The sequence below is a fragment of the Pan troglodytes genome, chromosome 6, assembly GCF_028858775.2.
Source record: "Pan troglodytes isolate AG18354 chromosome 6, NHGRI_mPanTro3-v2.0_pri, whole genome shotgun sequence".
Classification (NCBI taxonomy): domain Eukaryota; kingdom Metazoa; phylum Chordata; class Mammalia; order Primates; family Hominidae; genus Pan; species Pan troglodytes.
In genome coordinates, this window is record NC_072404.2 from 136,255,835 (window position 1) to 136,274,536 (window position 18,702).

The 18,702-nt window shown below is 40.5% G+C and overlaps 1 protein-coding gene across 9 annotated transcripts in view; it reads right to left on the reverse strand.

Moving 5' to 3' along the window:
- TSPAN12 (tetraspanin 12) overlaps positions 1 to 17,302 on the reverse strand; it is a 71,160-nt gene extending 53,858 nt beyond the window's left edge. For 2 of the 9 annotated variants that reach the window (XM_016958075.3, XM_001142754.5), the window contains exons 1-2: positions 16,790 to 17,148; positions 15,665 to 15,800 (exon numbers count right to left, since the gene is read on the reverse strand). In XM_016958075.3, coding sequence (XP_016813564.1) covers positions 15,665 to 15,730 — 66 coding nt within the window. In that variant the 5' untranslated portion in view covers positions 15,731 to 15,800; positions 16,790 to 17,148. Of the gene's footprint in view, positions 1 to 15,664; positions 15,801 to 16,005; positions 16,609 to 16,789; positions 17,149 to 17,170 lie in introns of those variants that run through there. The other 7 variants (XM_063815547.1, XM_063815546.1, XM_063815545.1 and 4 more) reach the window with 7 other exon arrangements.
- Positions 17,303 to 18,702: the final 1,400 nt, after the last annotated feature.

Genomic DNA, 18,702 nt, shown 5'->3' on the forward strand with positions numbered 1-18,702 from the left:
GTAGCAACTTCACAGATTCTAACAGGTAGACAGGGCTGAGAACCACTGCATTAAATGAAAGGCTGGTGGGAAGTCAGAATGGAGAGAGTAGGCAGATGATCCAGACCACACTGGTCACTCCTAGTGTCACAAAAAGGGACAATTACACATAATGTGTCTCCCAACATGGTACGGTCAGAAGCACACAGAAATTCCTATGAAGTATTTTTACCAGAAGGTCAAACTTGAATCAAATCAATCCTGCACTATCAGTCAATACAAAAATACATGAAATAGATTTAAACATGTTAAATGCCACCACGGGAAGCAATTAGCAAAATCAAGCATATGAGAAATTTTACAGGACAAATGACCTGCTTTCTTGAATTGAAAAAAAAAACTGGAAAGTTAAAACAAAAAGGAGAGAAGGAGAAACTCTTATAGGTTAAAATAGATTTAAGAGATGACCCAGTGCAATACATTGACCTGGTTTGGATCCCGATTCAAACAAATCAACTACATAGAAACATTTATGATACAACTGAGGAAAGTTTAACCCTGAATGAATGTTTGGAAATATTAAGAAACTACTTTATTTTAGGTATGAGAATATATTAAGTTTATTTTTTAAAAGCTCTTTATTTTCTAGACTTATATACTGAAGTAATTTTAAATGAAATATATTGATATCTATATTTGTAAGAAAAAAAAGAAACATAATGATGACTGGGATATGGTTTAATAATTAATCATGACCGGTAGAAGTTAGGTGGGAAGTAGAGAAGGGCATGTTGATAATTGTTGAAACTGGGTAATGAATAATTGGGGATTAATTACACTGTGTTTTTCTACTTTGGTACATGTTTTAAATTTTTTCATTATTAAGAAGAAGTCTTCCTGGGAAGCTTTCCTAAAAGCTGCATATTATTAACCCCTAAGTTCTGAATGTCTTTCCTATTTTGATGGAAATCTTTTTGAAATGTGTATTTATCTTCTTAAGTACAATGTAGGGAAATTCGACTTACCCTGATTTTTAATAATTTCTGGCATTGTAATGAACATCACTTACCATTACTTGCTACAGCTTTAGCTTTAAATGCTGATACAACGAATATACAGAAGGTAGAAATGAGTCTGCGCTAACTCAGCTGGTGGCCATGAAACGTGCTTTCTGCATGAAAGCTCCAAGGTAAACAGACTGTGTAGAGCTCTACAGCTTTGAACAGTAAATTATGGCTATCTGCTTGGAAAATCAGCTAGTGAATTCACACTTCCATCATTCATTACAAATATTTACCCAACAATTACTATGTGCCTTGGACTGGGCAAGATTCAGAGACTGACAATAAATAAGAGAAATAAGATCCAGGCCTTCTTGGAACCTCTTGGGGAACACAGGCAATAATTACACAAAGAAGACAATTACAAACTGTTAAAAAAAAAAAAAAAAAAAAAAAGTGCCCTGAAGCACAGAAAAGGGAAATACCCTGCTGAAGGTCTCTCAGATCCTGAGAGGTAAGAGCTGGGATTCAAATTCAAGCTGTTGGGCTTCGACGTGCCAGGGTTAGTCACTGTCTCCCAAGTTGAGAAACAGGCATGGTATGTTTCACAGAGGGTAAAAACACTACCCTACACAGCATGTAGAATTCCTTTTTAGAAAGATGGGCAGTGGGTCTCCTGCAGAAGTCAGGTTCAGTTTAAATGTCTGAACTATTTTCTTTGGTGAATGGGAGCTCAGTGGTTCTTGACCTGTAAATACAAATGTATTTCGATATAATTAATTTCTTTTGTAAGCCAATACATTTTGTTTTGTGGATTAAAATACAGATTAATAGTAATATTATATTAATTATATTAATCTTTTATAGAAGAATTTCTGCTAATATTTGTAGGACACATTCTAGAGCATCACCATTTAAAAACCCTTTCTGAAATAATGGATCTGAAATAAAATTCAGATTATAGTAATTAATTACTATTAGTAATTAATCACTGTTAATTAATATTACTATTAATCTGTATTTTAATCCACAAATTAGAATACAGTTTAATATTCTGAAAATTATAAGACTGTCAAAGGAGTCAATGGCCTATAAGTTAGGTTAAGAACCCTGGGACCACATTCAAGAGTAGAATTAGGCCAGTTATTATTATTCTCATGTCTGTTAGAAGTGAACAGATTGTAAACCTCATAAAAGTTATAAGTGAGTCAGTCGCAGTGAATTAGCCATGTTTCTAGCTTCTTTTGATGCATTAACATCTGTTCTGCATACATATGCCAGACACATCCTGCTCTGGAGAACCTAAAAATGTGCCTGAGTCACCTTGCCTTGGCCTGCTGCCTCCCTCGTTGCTTGTTCCATCCTCAAGAGGAGATGTTCTCCCAGGGGTGCACTTTTCAAATACAAACCATGCAATCCAGAATCCACACTCCTAAGTACCTCCCTTATGGGGCTCTCCCACTTAGGGGCCACTACACACCTGCCCTAATCACCCCAAGGCCAATTGTTCAAACTGGCCAATCCTAAACCCACTTACCTGCCTCACCTATACCTTCCCATAGGAACCATGGTATAAGCACTTGCCCACAGTTCCCATCTCTCTTTGTGCCTTGTGACTGACCCTAGTGTTTCCCCTCTTGGCCCCCCACAATGAGATGTGTACTCCATGTCTTGGGATTTACGAATATAACAAACTGTCTTCTCAATGGCAGCCATCTCCTGGTCTGTTGGCCTTGGCATACCTAATTGACAGCAGAACATATTAAAACACACAGAGCTAGCAGAAGACTGTTGGCTCTTTGATGAAATCTGTGGGCACATGTTCTCCCTCTACTTGGCTATATGTGGGTCCTTAAAACCTTGTAAGTATCTCCGGGACAGAAAAGTCTATTAATGTGGTGTATTAGTCCATTCTCACACTGTTATAAATACCTGAAACTGGGTAATTTATGAAGAAAAGAGGTTTAGTTGGCTCATGGTTCCTCAGGCTGTACAGGAAATATGGCTGGGGAGGCCTCAGGAAACTTTCAATCATGGTGGGAGGGGAAGCAGGCACATCTTACATGGCCAGAGCAGGAGAAAGAGAGAGCAGAGGAAGGTGCTACACATTTTCAAACAACCAGACCTCTTGAGAACTCACTCACTACCAGAAGAACAGCAAGGGGAAAGTCCATCTCCATGATCCAATCACCTCCCACCAGGTCACTTCCACAACACTGAGGATCACAATTCGACATGAGATTTCGGTGGGGACACTAATCCAAACCATATCATTCAACCCCTGGCCCCTCCCAAATCTCATGTCCTTTTCACATTCCAAAATACAATCATGCCTTTCCAACAGTCCCCCAAAGTCTTACTTGATTCCAGCATTAACTCAAAAGTCCACAGTCCAAAGTCCCACTTGAGACAAGTCAAGTCCCTTCTGCCTATGAGACTGTAAAATCAAAACCAGTTAGTTACTTCCAATATACAATGGAGGTACAGGCATTCACTAAACAGTACCATTCCAAAAGGAAGAAACTGGCCAAAACAAAGGGGCTACAGGCCCCATGCAAGTCCCAAACCCAGCAGGGCAGTCATTAAATCTTAAAGCTCCAAAATAATCTCCTTTAACGCCATGTCTCACATCCAGGCAAAACTGATGCAAGGGGTGGGCCCCCAGGGCTTTGGGCAGCTCTATCCCTGTGGTTCCGCAGGGTACAGTCCCTGTGGTTGCTTTCTTTCACAAGCTGCCATTGAGTGCCTGCAGCTTCTCCAGGCACATGATGCAAGTCGTCAGTGGGTCTATCATTCTGTGGTCTGGAGGAGAGTGGCCCTCTTCACACTGCTCCACTAGGCAGTGCCTTAGTGGGGACTCTTTGTGGGGGCTCAATCCCCACATTTCCCTTCGGCACTGCTCTAGTAGAGATTCTCCATGAGGGCTCTGTCCCTGCAGCAGACTTTTGCCTGGATATCCAGGCATTTGCATACATCCTCTGAAATTGAGTCAGAGGCTCCCAAGTCTTAACTGTTGCCCTCTGTGCACCCACAGGCTTAACACCACATGGAAGCTGCCTAGGCTAATGGCTTGCATCTTCTGGAAAAGTGGCCTGAGATGTACCTGGGCCCCTTTAAGCCACAGCTGGAGCTGAAGCAGCTGGATCATAGGGAGTAGTGTCCCAAGGTTCTGCAGGGCAGCAGGGCCCTGGGCCCAGTCCATGAAACCATTCTTTCCTCCTAGGCCTTCGGGCCTGTGATGGGAGGGTCTGCTATGAAGGTCTCTGAAATGCCTTTGAGGCATTTTCCTCATTGTCTTGAATATTAATATTCAGCTCCCCTTTGCTTATGCAAATTTCTGCAGCCAGTTTGAATTCCTTTCCCGAAAATTAGTTTATCTTTTCTACCACATGGTCAAGCTGCAAATTTTCTAAACTTTTATGATCTGCTTTCCTTCTAAATATAAGTTCCAGTTTTAGAACATCTCTTTACTTACATATATGACCATACATTTTAGAATCAACCAGGCCAAATCTTAAACACTTTCCTGCTTAGAAATTTGTTCTGCCAGATTACCCTAAATCATCACTCTCAAGTTCAAAGTTCCACAGATACCTAAAGCAGGGGAACAATGCCACAAGTCTCTTTGCTAAAGCATAGCAAGAGTGACCTTTATTCCAGTTCTCAGTAAGTTCCTCATCTTCATCTCAGACCACATCAGTCTGGACTTCATTTGTCGATATTACTATCAGCATTTTTATCACAACAATTTAACTAGTCTCTAGAAAGTTCCAAACTTTCCCTCATCTTTCTGTCTTCTGAGCCTTTCAAACTGTTCAAATTTCTGCCTGTTACTGAGTTACAAAGCCACTTTCACATATTCAGGTATGTTTATAGCAATGCTCCATTCCTGATACCAATTTTCTGTATTAGCCCATTCTAGCACTGCCATAAAGTAATACCTGAAACTGGGTAATTTATAAAGAGCAGAGGTTTAATTGGCTTATGGTTCCACAGGATGTACAGGAAGCATGGCTGGGGAGGCCTCAGGAAACTTTCAAACATGGTGGAAGGGGAAGCAGGCACATCTTACCTGGCCAGCGGAGGAGTAAGAGAGAGAAGGGGGAGGTGCTACACACTTTTAAATAACCAGATCTCTTGAGAACTCACTCTCTACCATGAGAACAGCAAGGGGGAAATCCGTCCCCATGATCCAGTCACCTCACACAAGGCCTCTCAGCCAACATTCAACATGAGATTTGGCAGGCACACAAATCCAAACCATATCATGTGGTATTTTATTTCATTATCTAAAATTATTTTACAGTTATAAAAAACTCCTCTCTTTATCACTCTTCAAAGTAATGACTGCTGTTGGTTTCTCTGTTCTATACTGGCTTTATAGGCTGTTTAGCCAGTTTTCAGGAACACAGCTTTTAGTCGTGTCAACACATTATTTCATTCTTCGTAGTGTACAATTCATTATCAGTGTAGTTACTACATATAGGTCTTCCATTTTTAACAAAAAAAAAAGTGTATATCTTTTAAATGGTGTATTCCAAGACATTTCTTATATGGCAGGATGATTAAAAGCCTGGGCTTTGAAGTCACTCTTCCATTCAAAAATCATATATTGGTCACCCACTCTTTGCCAGGCACTGTGCTATGTGTTAGGGATACACTGAGGAACAGTAACAGACACTGCCTCTGTGGTGCAATTAACTAAGTGAAGAGGACACAGGTTAATCAACTCATCAGAGATATAAATATGTAACAGAACTGTAACAAGCTCTGAGAAGACATAGTACAAGTTTCTGTACAAATTCCTTTTGGAGGGCCTGACCCATTCCACGGGGTCAAAGGAACTTCTCTAAGAGAGCTAAGATCTAAAGGATAATTATCAAGTTACTCAGGAAAAGGAGGGTTGAAAATAACCTTCTGGTCAGAAAGAACAAAGGCCCCACGAGGGAAGGCAACATGACATGGTAAGCAAAATTGGCACATGGTGAGAAGGAAAAAGCAGGCAGGGGTGAGACTGCATGGAGTCTTGGAAGCCATTTCAAGGTATATCAGCTTCGCCATCATGACAATGAGAAGCCACTGAATTTTGAATTTCAGCTAGGAATTACAGCTCTACTGCCTTTTAGCTATATGACATTCAGCTTGAACTTTCCTATGCCTCAGTTTTCTCACCTGTAAAATGATATAAAAATAAGTCCTACTTCATAGAAGAGCTATATGACAAAAAAAAAAAAACAACAACAACAGAGTGAGACTCTCATATACATAACCTATAATTACTACAAGTCACTTTAGACTTAAGGGTTTTCTCTTAATCTTTCTCAGTCAGTCTGAAAGATTAGACTATTCCTAAATCAATTCAGAAATGGAATCTTCAGCTGTTTGAAGGTCTACCAGATGGACAAGAGAGGAAACTCTGGGATATAACTATCTATTATACTATCACGGTTAATTTCAACATCTCTAACACTAAACTTACCTCCATTCCTCCAAAATCTGCATGTCCCTCCCACTGTTTTTCCTGTAAATGGTATAATCAATCCTTCAATCATGTAAACTAGAGACTTGGCAGGGAAGCTGAACCTCTCCCTTTTCCTCAGCTCTATATCTAATTAGTCTCAAGTCCTTCAAATTGTTCTGGCAAGGCGTCGGGTGAAATCCTCCCCCTTTTCTGCCACCACTGGCTAGTTCAGGCCTTCATCCTCTTTTGCTATCCAATTATAATTACTTTATAATAGAACTCTTCAGCTCACAGATTTCACCTCCAATTCACCCTTCGGTTACTTTTATAGAACATAGATCAAGTTCTTCTGCTTATAGCTACCCTTTATGGTTCTTCTTCAACTACCATTTATTTCATCTTCCCTCAACTGCCTCTGAGAGAACAAAGTTTAAACTCTTGAGCAGGGCACAACAGGCCCTCTTCAGCTACCCCTTAAACTTTTTCTTAAACCGTGCTTCCTGCCAGCTCTTTCCTAGACACATTCTATACATGGAAAACAACAAAACTGCTTGCACATCTCCAAAATGCACCATGCACACCTCCCAGTGTTTATACATCTTCACTCCTGCAGTGCCTTCTGCCTGGAATACCATCCTGCCCCAGCTTTCCTGTTCTCATGTGCTGAGCAACATCTACTTCTCCTTCAAGCCCAGCTTGAACATCAAGTCCAGTGTAAAGATTCTCTCCCAACTCCCGCCTTACCTACAGATCTTTTCCCTCTTAATGCTCTTTGCAAATACCTCATAAAGCAGTTATCCTATTGTTCTTGTTTCTGTCCCTCCATCTCATCCCAGTAGAGGGCACAGAACATGGCCTATCTCCCCATCACACAGAAAAGTACCAGGCTCAGTAGTGGTGCCTAATATAGGTTAGGTGAGTGAATGAGAAAATAATTACATTAAAGGGAGATGGTTTCATCCTGCTAGATAAGCTGTTAGAGATTTTTAAACAAATTAGAAGATGTTTTAATAAGAACTGAGCTTTCTATCACTGGAAGTTTTCCAGCAGAAAGATGGTTTCTGAAAAACAAAGTCAAAGATTTATATATCAGATTAGAAGCTGGCTAAAGTGTTCTCAAAAGTACTTTAAACTAAAACTTTGCACTATACTCTGTCCCAATGTTTTTTTTCACAGGAGTATACCCAAACATTGCAGCTGTGCACAGAACATTAGTCAAAATAAATAATAACACCAAGCCTTACTCTATAGTAAACAAGCAACCCTGGGAATAAAATGGCTTTTTCTCAAGGAATTGATTCCAGCAACATTAAATGTCTGAGAACAGTTTCATCCTCAACAAGTGAGGCTTTACTCACTGGGCTTGAGAAAATGATAACAATAAAAACAAATATAGTGCATGCCTATAGCAAGAAACTGAACTAAAATGAGACTAGGTCAACTCAATAACTAAACCTGATATTAAACCTAGAAGCACAACTTATGTGAGGAATTCAGGACTCCTTGCTAAACATGTTATTTTCTGCTAATTTTCCAAAGTAACTATGAAAATAATCCTTCAAATGCCACTCACATTGGCTAAATTATTAGGAACATTATAGTTATCACAGGCAGCTAGGTTTTATAGCTCCTTTTGCTTTCTCCAGTATTGCAACATGTTACCTGAAGCTCAAGGAGATATTTTAAAACTAAACAAAGTGTTACTTGATAGAAATACATTTAATATATTATTTGGCAGGACATTTGTCACAATGTCTCTTGCAAAATACTTAGAAAATGCTAGCTTTCAACAAATATTTAGAAACATAAAATTTGCAGTGTTGAGGACATGGTCTGCTTTTGCTTGCATCTAATTATATAAAAACAAGTCTTGAATCAAATTGTTTTCTGAATCAGAATTGTATGTGTATGCGCATTTCCTAAGTGTATTATGAAATGTGTACCTATAATTTCCATAAAATAGTAAGGTCACAGTCAAGAAACAGTCCTTTCTATCTTTAAACTGTCTGCCATCTGTAACATATAGTCCCACATAAGATGACAGTGACACAAATAATTTCTGTTCAAGGATGACAGCTGTCTAAAACCACATACCTAAACTTTTCATGTCAAACCTGCTAGCAAAGAGAGGAACATAAAAGAGAGACCTGAATCTTAGTTACAGCTTTGTCTGTATAGAAAAGGACTTCGACAAATAATTCAAACTTTCATAATTTTTATTGGCTAATCTTGAAAATGGAAAAATTGGACCAGAAGCTTTCCTTCTTTTAAAAAAGAATTTAAATTTTCCTGGTGTTTTCTTCTGTCTCCTAGGCATGATCATAGCTCATTGCACCTGGAACTCCTGGGCTCAACTGATCCTCCTGCCTTGGCCTCCCAAGTGCTGAGGTTACAGGCATGAGCCACCATACTTAGCCTTTAAATTGCTATTTGTTAAAATGTAAAAGTAAGATCAAGCCTTGATTATTTGGAGGCTGGTCACATGAGGTGAGTCACACGTGTGTTTCATGTTGCCAGGCCTGCTCCCTTTTGCCTTTTTGTGAGTCTGTGCCTTCTCAGCTTCCCTCTACCAGGGGATGGGCCGAAGGAAAGAGAGCAAACAGGTAACACTATTTGCTAAAGCTGTGAAAGAATAGGCAATGTAAATGATGGCTGAAATACAGTCTGGAGATTACTGGTGGGTATCATTTCAGAATGAACATCAATTAATTAGAGCTGAATAAATCAGTATCACCCTGGAGCTGTTCTGACTGATAGTTTTTCTAGACCACCATGTTTTCCTATAGATAGGGTGACCATGCATCCTGATCTGACCAGAAGAGACCCACTATAAGCCTCTGTTGTTTGGGCATAATTCTTAGCAGAAACATCCCCTTTTCTTCAGTCTCCACATTGTCCTAGTTGCCATGATAAAGTATATGATCACCCTAAAGTCACCATAAGTAGAAGAAGAGTAAAATGCCTCATTCTACATGATAGTTTCTGTGCAGTCTAACTGCAGTAAACTCCACTTCCCCAACGTCCCAGCTCAGGATTATTCCGAGTGGAGTCAATGAGGGAGGAGCCTATTGTTCAGTATGCAGCAGAATGTGCTATGAAGAATCTTCCATGTACTTCTCAAAAAACATTCCTTAAGAAGCATGCAGTGGCTCAAGTCTTTGCTCAGCTGAGCCACAATGTATATATAAAAAGGTCGATCAGCTTTGCTCTGAGACTAAAAGATTTTTTTTTTTTTTGAAATAGAGTCTCACTTTGTTGCCCAGACTGGAGTGCAGTGACACGATCTTGGCTCACTGCAATCTCCCCCTCCCAGGTTCAAGCAGTTCTCCTGCCTCAGTCCCCCTAGTAGCTAGGATTACAGATGCATGCCACCACACCCAGCTTATTTTTGTATTTTTAGTAGAGACAGGGTTTCGCCATTTTGGTCAGGCTGGTCTCGAACTCCTGACCTCAGGTGATCCACCTGCCTGGGCCTCCCAAAGTGCTGGGATTACAGGCATGAGACACCGCGTCCGGCTGACTAAAGGAATTTTTTATGGTGAAAATTTATTTTAAAAGACCACAAATATTTGTTGGAGGGCTTTCCACTATTCCTTAGGAAGAGTTCAAAAATACTTGAATACCATTCATAGCGTAAAGTTGGGGACACCAATTTAAAATGTAGTATTTTAATATGATTCATAAATGTCCTTCCTGTGAATTCAAACTTCTACTTGCCAAGGATCTAACTCTTCAGATTCTGTGTGGATCAAACACCTAAGGTTCACTACGGATGGCCAGAGAAAAAGAAAGAGAGCATTGAGCCTCCTGTCATTTCATCTGCCACGCATATATCTCAAAAGCATAAACTAAATTTCCTGTCTACTTTTTTAGACTTTCTTTTATAAGTTACTTTTCATATTTAATCAGGGTAGTTCTTCTCTATTGCTATTATCTTTAGTAACGGTAAGTAAAAAACAATGGTTCTTATATAATGGTGAGATATGGGAGTTTATATTATACATTTAGAAAATTAGAAACAAACACATATTTGATGAATTTTAAATGTTCACCAATGTCAGAAATTTTCAAGGGGAACCATATTTATCTATATTTGCAATAATAGAAAATTACCATCTAAGAAATACAAATGACCAAAAAGCTACAGAAACTGTCTTTAAAATGGTAGAAAGCTCTCATTTCTTTAAATAATATGCCATTTAAATTTTACTAGTAATAAAAGCGTATAAATTTGAAGGAAAGGTAACCCACGTCCTTACTCCACCATGGAGAGAAGGTGAATCATGGTCTCAAAAGAACCCTCAGGCAGTTCACCTACCCACACCATCTCCTATGTGCTCCTTCCCATCACAGACCCACAATACTCATGACAAACCTAGAAGGCCCAATACTTTTGTGCCGACCCCAGTACAATAGTACTAGAATCTGGCTTCTTCATGATGTGGAAAAGACACTCGACAGATGGCAAATCAAGGCGACTGGATCCATACAATAAAGAGAATGCAGAGCATGTGTGATCTTGAATGTGCTATGGATTGTTTCTTCTTAGACACATTTATAGCTTACACTTAAAAACACATCTATGCCTTACATTTTTAAAAAAGTACTCAAGATATACTTTTTAACTTAAAAAAAAAACTCTCAGTTTGATTTTTGACTCTCAGAACAGGAAAACAAAATTGAATGGGTTCCCAATGTTTTTGTGATTAAGATTTATTTTTTTTTTCCCTAAAATCCTAGTGGGGTAGAAAAGGTAAGAAGGTACCAATATAGTAAAAATAGATTTAAAAAAACTAAGACTACTTAAAATGCCAGTGGAGAGTAAAAGCCTATAGCTTTTCACCTCATGGGTAATGGGGACAAGGTTGTCAATCTTGCAGACCCAGAGGGAGGAACAATCTCCCTCTCCATAGTCAGGATGTAAAGTCTGGTTTAAGAAGTGGGGTTCATATGCCACACTGGTTTGTTCTACTTGTAATTCCCATGAGAACTAAAAGCTAGTATTAAAGCCTTGCTCCTCAGGGTGTGACGCTCAGACCAGCAACATTGGCATCACAGAGGAGCTTGTTAGAAATGCACTCTCAGATAGAACTCACAACATACTAAATCCAAATCTGCATTTTAACAAGATCTCCAGGTGTGCATGCACTCTGAGGTTTTAGAAGCACTGTTCTAGAGAACTTGGAATGAGCAGGTGGACAGCTAATCCCTTCCTTCTGAGGATGTTTACTTGACTTCTCTCATGCAAATAAATCCACCACTGTTTCCAGCAATTTAACTTCTACTACACTTGGATAAAAAACAAAACTGGACTTTCAATTCCTGTTCTGCTACTTACTAGCAAGTTATTGAACTACTGAGTACCAGTTTCTTTACCTAAAAAAAAGAGAGAGAGAGACTAAGAAAGAAAACTATTTTATGGGTCTATTATGAGAACTAGATGAGAGTAATGTTAACAATGGCCAGGAATGTCTCCAGCACAGGCTGAAAACAACTTCTGACTTGGTAATGATAGGATCTGCAAACACTGCCTTAACACTGAAGAAGTAAAATCAGTTTCCCTAAAATTAGCCTATTATACATTTCATACTATTCTAACAAAAATCCCAGTAGATTTTTTTTTTTTTTTTTAATTTGAGACAGAGTCTCACTCTGTCACCAGCCTGTAGTGCAGTGGGGCAATCTCGGCTAACTGCAACCTCTGCCTCCCAGGTTCAAGTGATTCACCTACCTCAACCTCCTGAGCAGCTGGAATTACAGGTGCACGCCACGACACCCGGCTAATTTTTGTATTTTTAGTAGAGACAGGGTTTCACCATGTTGGCCAGGATGGTCTCAATCTCTTGACCTCGTTAACTGCCTGCCTTGGCCTCCCAAAGTGCTTGGATTACAGGTGTGAGCCACTGCACCCAGCCCCAACAGATATTTTTAATTGGATAAAATAATCTTAAAGAACATTTTTAAAAACAAACCTTAACCAAGTCAAGAAATGCAGATATATATATATATATATATATATATACACACACATATTTATATTTAGACATATATTTATATTTATTTTTATACATAATATATTCATATTTATACATATAAAATCCTGTAGAAAACTATATTACAGGCCGGGCACAGTGGCTCACACCTGTAATCCCAGCACTTTGAGAGGCCAAGGTGGGTGGATCATGAGGTCAGGAGTTCGAGACTAGCCTGGCCAATATGATGAAACCCCATCTCTACTAAAAAATACAAAAATTAGCTGGGCATGGTGGTGCACACCTGTAGTCCCAGCTACTCAGGAGGCTGAGGCAGGAGAATCGCCTGAACCCGGGAGGTGGAGGTTGCAGTGAGCTGAGATTGCGCCACTGGACTGCAGCCTGGGGACAGAGTGAGACTCCGTCCCAAAAAAAAAAAAAGAAAAGAAAAGAAAAGAAAGTTATATTACACAGAATATAGAAAAGTTTGTTTAACTATTGTATAGAAACAGATAACATAAATGAAATTAACACTTAAAATATAGGGCAAACCTAAATGATAAATATGAAATAGTTAATGAATATGAAATGAAATAATGTATATGAAAAATATACATAAAATGATGCTCCTGCTCACTGGTAGTAGGGTAGGTACAAAATAAAGTAACAATGAGATAATACTTTAAATGTTTCAGATGGCAAAGATTTAGAAGTGCCATATTACCAACAAGATGGCAACAAATATTTTTGTACATATAATGGGGTAATTACTGCTTTTATTTCTAGGGAACAGATACCCAGAACAAGATTGCTGGGTCAAAGGAATTGCAGTAGTGGTAGCAATAGTAGCAGTATTAATCATAACAATAACAATTACTATGATTAGTACCATAATGATAGTAGCAATCCACCTCCTGGTAATCTGCTAGAACATCATCATCATTGTAGTAGTTATAGTAATAACTGCAATACTGCTATTGCAGAGATAGCACTTATTATGTGCCACTGTTCTCAGCGCTGTATATATGTTAACTCTAATCCTCCTCACAACAACTCTAAAAGATAGGGAACTATGATTCCTATTTTACAGGCTAGGAAACAGACACTAAATGTGCCTGGCAAACACAGTAAGAAGCGTTAGCTATTCTGTATGTTAGTTAGATAGGTTGGCTACTTTTGTTTTTGTTGTTGTTATCACATACTTTTTTACATAGCAATTCCACTCCTATGACTCTAACCCAAATGAGAAACTAATTTAACAGCAAAAAAATCAAGAATTTACATGTATAGCATTGTGTATCTGTTGTGGACAGGTATGAGTAAATCTATCTTTGTATGAAACAAAATACAGAAAAATGTATACAAGATGCTTAACCTGGATTATTTTGTTGAAGCGTAGGTGATATTGGGAGAAGAGGAGGGCTGGAGAAATAGGGAAGCAATCTAAATAAGTCAATAAATCAGAACACACTCACACACACACACCACACACAAACATAGAAAGTTAGAAGGTTTAAGTACAGGGTAACAACAAAGAAATAACGTTTACATTCTCTGGGGACACAAAGAGCCCTGGAAGAGTTTCAGGAATAGGTGCTTTTATGCAAATTTCATTTCCAAGAGGAGTGATATTTTTGTTGAATGATTTGGTTCTTTTTTCCCACACAATGTAAAGTATTAACAAATTTTTCAAAGCTTTATTCTTTACCAAACAACAACAACAACAATCTTAGTAATTCTAAGGTTCAAAACTCAGTAAGGGTCAAGTGAAAGACACTGTCTAGGGGCAAGAAAGCTGAATTCTGTTCCTGGCACTGCCATCATTGGACTATTTGATCTTTGGCAAGTCACTTAATCTGCACTTAATTTCCTCACTCACAAAGGAAGGAAGTTCAACCAGGCCATCTTTAAAGCTCCTTTTAGAAGTGGAATGTGATGATTCTATAATTAAAAAGCACAATGTAGAAAAGTGAAAAACTAGTAAACAGGAGTGATAATTATCATACATTTTAAAGAAATGGAGTTTAAACTCTTAATAACTTTCAATGATCCAGGTAATTTAATGATTCACTTAAAAATCAAACTTTTAAGAAGTATAAACTACAATAAGATCAACTTGTGATTTTACATTTCCAAATGGTGAATTTAACTACCCAATGCTTTAATTTTGAGAAATTAATGCTTTAATGTTGAGAAAAGGAATGCTGCCATTTTAGATATTTTCAGATTACTCACTGAAGTAAGACTTAATTTATCCTTTAAAATGGAACCATCTATAAGGTGCAGTTCAACCTAAATGTCATCTTCTAGAGACCACATGTAATAGCCCTATGAAAAAAAGGCTGGGCAATGCCAGCCAGTCAGCACGCCAGCCAGTCAGCCACATAAATAAATTGCACAATAAAATTTGTAACAGAAAATTTTGAATAAAATTATTAATAGAACACAAAAAAATGGAAAGAACAATTTGCTTAAGAATGGCAGCCTCCTGAAGCAACATTTACTGTTTAAATTGTTACATTTTCCTAAGTTTTATAAGTAATAATACGATTATTAATCATACTTTATTAAGATTTAAAGCATAAAAAGTCATTAACTCATAGGGCATAAAGATTTCCGTGAGCTTGTTACATTTTATGTATTTTATTTCCTTAAATGGTTATGGGATTTTCCAAAAGCATACACACAATTCCTTAAACTTTGCCAACTTAGAATTAGTTACATAAAAATCACCCTTCAGACCGTATGGAATCCCCTAGACAAATCTACTCAGCCTTTCTATGATAGGTTATCTGGGTGTGAATTCCACCCCCCCCCCGCCCCCGCCCACAAAAAATATATTAAGACTTGGCCCAACCAGATTTTACAGGCGACAGAGATGTAAAGAAACAATTTATGGCTTGCACAATTATCTAAAATTCCCGCAAACAAGCGGTTCCCTAAGTAGTATGTCATAATTTTCTTATCTATGAGTAGAAGCACGTGCATTTATTTATATCCCTAGATTAACTTCAAGTCTAATTTTACTGCCAGTAGTATCCAGGGGTGGATTTCTTTGTTCTAATTACAAATGGAACTTGAGCTAGATCAAAGGCATTTTAAGAAGGTCAAATTTTACTTCTCTGAAAAATAAAGGGTGTTATCCCATGTAACTAATTAATGCTTAGCCATGCCCTTTGGCGCATTATCCGGTGGCTGCAGAAAACCAGAGCCAGCCGTCCCCACCTGTTGGTGCAGTGAAACTTACTTACCCAAAAGAGCAGATTGAGGGCGTAGAGCAGGCAGCGCAGACACTTCACGGAATCTTCTCTGGCCATTGTGAGCCCTGTAAGGGAGAAGCCCCATCCTTTCACCACATCCTACTCCCAAGGGCAAAACGGCAGCGATCTGCAGGGGGCGGGGGAGAGAGAACACGGGACATCTCACCATCACGCTTCCCACAGCCTGCCCGTCCCTCCTCTACCCGCCCTCAGCAGGGTCCAGAGGGTCCCGAAGCCCAGTGCATTCGAGACATCGCCTCATCAAAAATCATTTGTTAAAATCATAATGGTAACTAAACTCCCAAAAGTTCCAAACCGGTTTCAGACAACACCTGCTGGGAAAAGAAAAGAGCAACTATCCGGATGAATGAAGTCGCACAGTAAACTCGCGTTCTCAGGGGACACGCGGCGGAGCCCTGTGCATTCTGATGAGACGCTCTTGAAAACCTCCCTCACTCCACGCCCCTCCTCGAGGACAGCTGTGCTCGGCACTGTCCTGAAGGTGAGAAACCACACTGCCCCCTACCCCGGACACGTCAGAGGCGCCACCGGCAAGCCCGAGAGAATGAGCGCCCTTCTAGTTAGGACAGTTTCTGGGCACTCCAACGCACCCCTCTACCCTGTCCCGCAGCTCGGGTGTGAATGCAAGGGACTGGGGCGGCGGGGCGGGGGCGGGGGCGGGGGCGGGGGCGGGGGGGCAGCGCGGAGTTGAGATTCCGCCCGGCTACTAGGGTTTCTCTGGGAGAATGTGAGAAATGATGTTTTCGGCCCCAGAATGATGGATTAGCCTGGGACAGTGGGCGGGGGGCGGGGGGCGCCGGGGAATTAGGGCCGATGCAGCTGTGCAGACGCCGGGTTAGTCATTCAAACCCCGCTTCCCCCGCCCCGGCCGCTCCCGCGACCCTTCGCTCAAAGCCGCCCGCGGAGCACAAAGCGAGCGCGGCCACCGACCCAGCCATCGCGTCCGCGCGCCCCCGGCAGGGCGCGAGGGGAAGCGCCGGCGGCAGGGAGCCCCGGAGCCAGCCCTTAAGTAGTTTAGCACACAGCGCGGAGGGCAGCCCCCGGCGGGCTGGCGGGACACCGGGCAGGAAAGGCGACAGACGCGCGGCCACTTACCGTCGGCGCTGGGCCCGGTGCCCCACGCCCGCCTGGGGATAGTCGGGGACGCACGGCGGGGGCTCATCGGGGCAGGGAACTTCTTCGCGGAGAGCCGGAGGGCTGCATTGGCTTCAGCTGGAGACGCTTCTTTCTCTTCCTCTCCCCCCGCCGCCGCCGTCGCCGCCTCCTGGGAAAAAGAAAAAAAAAAAAAGTCCTGGGCAGCAGTTGCTGGAAAGTCTCTGCTAAGCCACCTCCCAGCGCCGCTGTCCCTCCCAAGTCCTCTCCGAGTCCGGACGAGGCAGCGGCGGCAGCCAGGGCCAGCTGCACAAACTCTCAGCGCATGCTCGAGCCGCTGGCTGCCGGGGTTGGGTCCTAGTGGGTGTTTCTTGTCCCTCTCACCCAGCGAGAGTCCCCAAAGGGACGCTTCACCTCTGCAGGATAGGGTCCAGAAGATAATGCCTAGGAACTTGGGAGAAGTCCGTGCAGTAAATCCCTTTAAAATGGTGGTGTCGAAGGAATGGAGGCTGGGTTATAAGCATAGAGAAGCAGGCTTTTATTATATGATAATATTTGTGTTTGAGAAGGGGGGTGAAGGGGTGGCCCAACCCAATTCCTGCAATGAGAAACTAGTTTTCACAACCTTTATGGAGCCACCTCCTGTGATTTGTTATTAACATGGTGCCCTATGATCCTTCTTATTGCTTTGTTGCCCTCCCGGATTTTATTTTTTTTAAGTTCTTTCCCACTTTCATAGTGCACTAATAGCATTTACGGAAACATCAGAGTAATCATGTCCAGTCTGACATGCAGAAGAGGAGGAAAGAACATTTTTAACTCTTAGAAGTAACTCAAGCTTTCCAAAATTTCTCACGATAAGATTGTTTTGAGTTAACTGGGTGATTTATTTTGAAATGTGTACATAGTAGTGGATCTTTGGAAAATCTAATTTTTTTAAACTAGAAATTCATGAAGTATTACACAGCAGGAGACCATCCTTCCAAAAGAATCTTCCCTTTTAGAAGACAGAAGTTTCACACTAAATAAAATGCCACTGGATCATATCCTCCACATAAAATGTGGATGTGTTGTGCTATGCCTCACAGTACTGCTCATTTCTAGGATTACTTTTGTGGGCATTGCATGGCAAATAAAACTTCACCAACAAATATGAATTACCTGGAATACGAGCAACATCTTTGACCTAATAACTGGAGTCCTTGGATTTCCTTGCAGAAAAAAAAAAAAAAAAAAAAAATGGAATCCTATGTCCATGACTGCCTGTCTAGAGTCAATTGCTGCATGACTGGAGTGACAATAAGACATGCAGTCTCATATGGAAAAGTCAAGACCAAAAGACAACATGGTTGTCCTGGGTTAGGCTAGGAAAATTATTGGTAAGCAAGTCACTAAGCAGTATGTAAGACAGCAACCCAAAAGAGTATAAAGAAGTATAGCCATACACAAAAAAAAAACACCAAGAAAAATGTCCAGTTATCCATCAGATGACTCCAACTCTGATAATGAAGCAGCTTCTAGAATATTGGGGAAGAGCAAAGAAACCCACTTTTATCCTCTGCCAGTTTCTTCTCAAATTAGGGTGCATGCCTATTTTAAGCAAAGGACTGCTGAAACAACCAGCCATCCAAATGCTGTTGGTGCCACACATTCCCCGGAGAGGTATAAACATCCCCGCATTGAAAGGAGTCCATGACTGCTATTAAAACTGAGAAAAAGAGTGCCAACAATTCCCATGTGTCAAAGCAGAGATCCTCTTCTACTCCTAGAAGGTAGTTAAGTGCCCTTTCCTTAATTCATATACCTTTAAGGGTCAACTGCCTTAAAGTAATAAAATACTAGAGGAAGTTACTTTAGAAGTATGCATGTCCTCTTCTTCCTGGTAAACAAGAAATACAGATCCAAGAGAAAGTAGT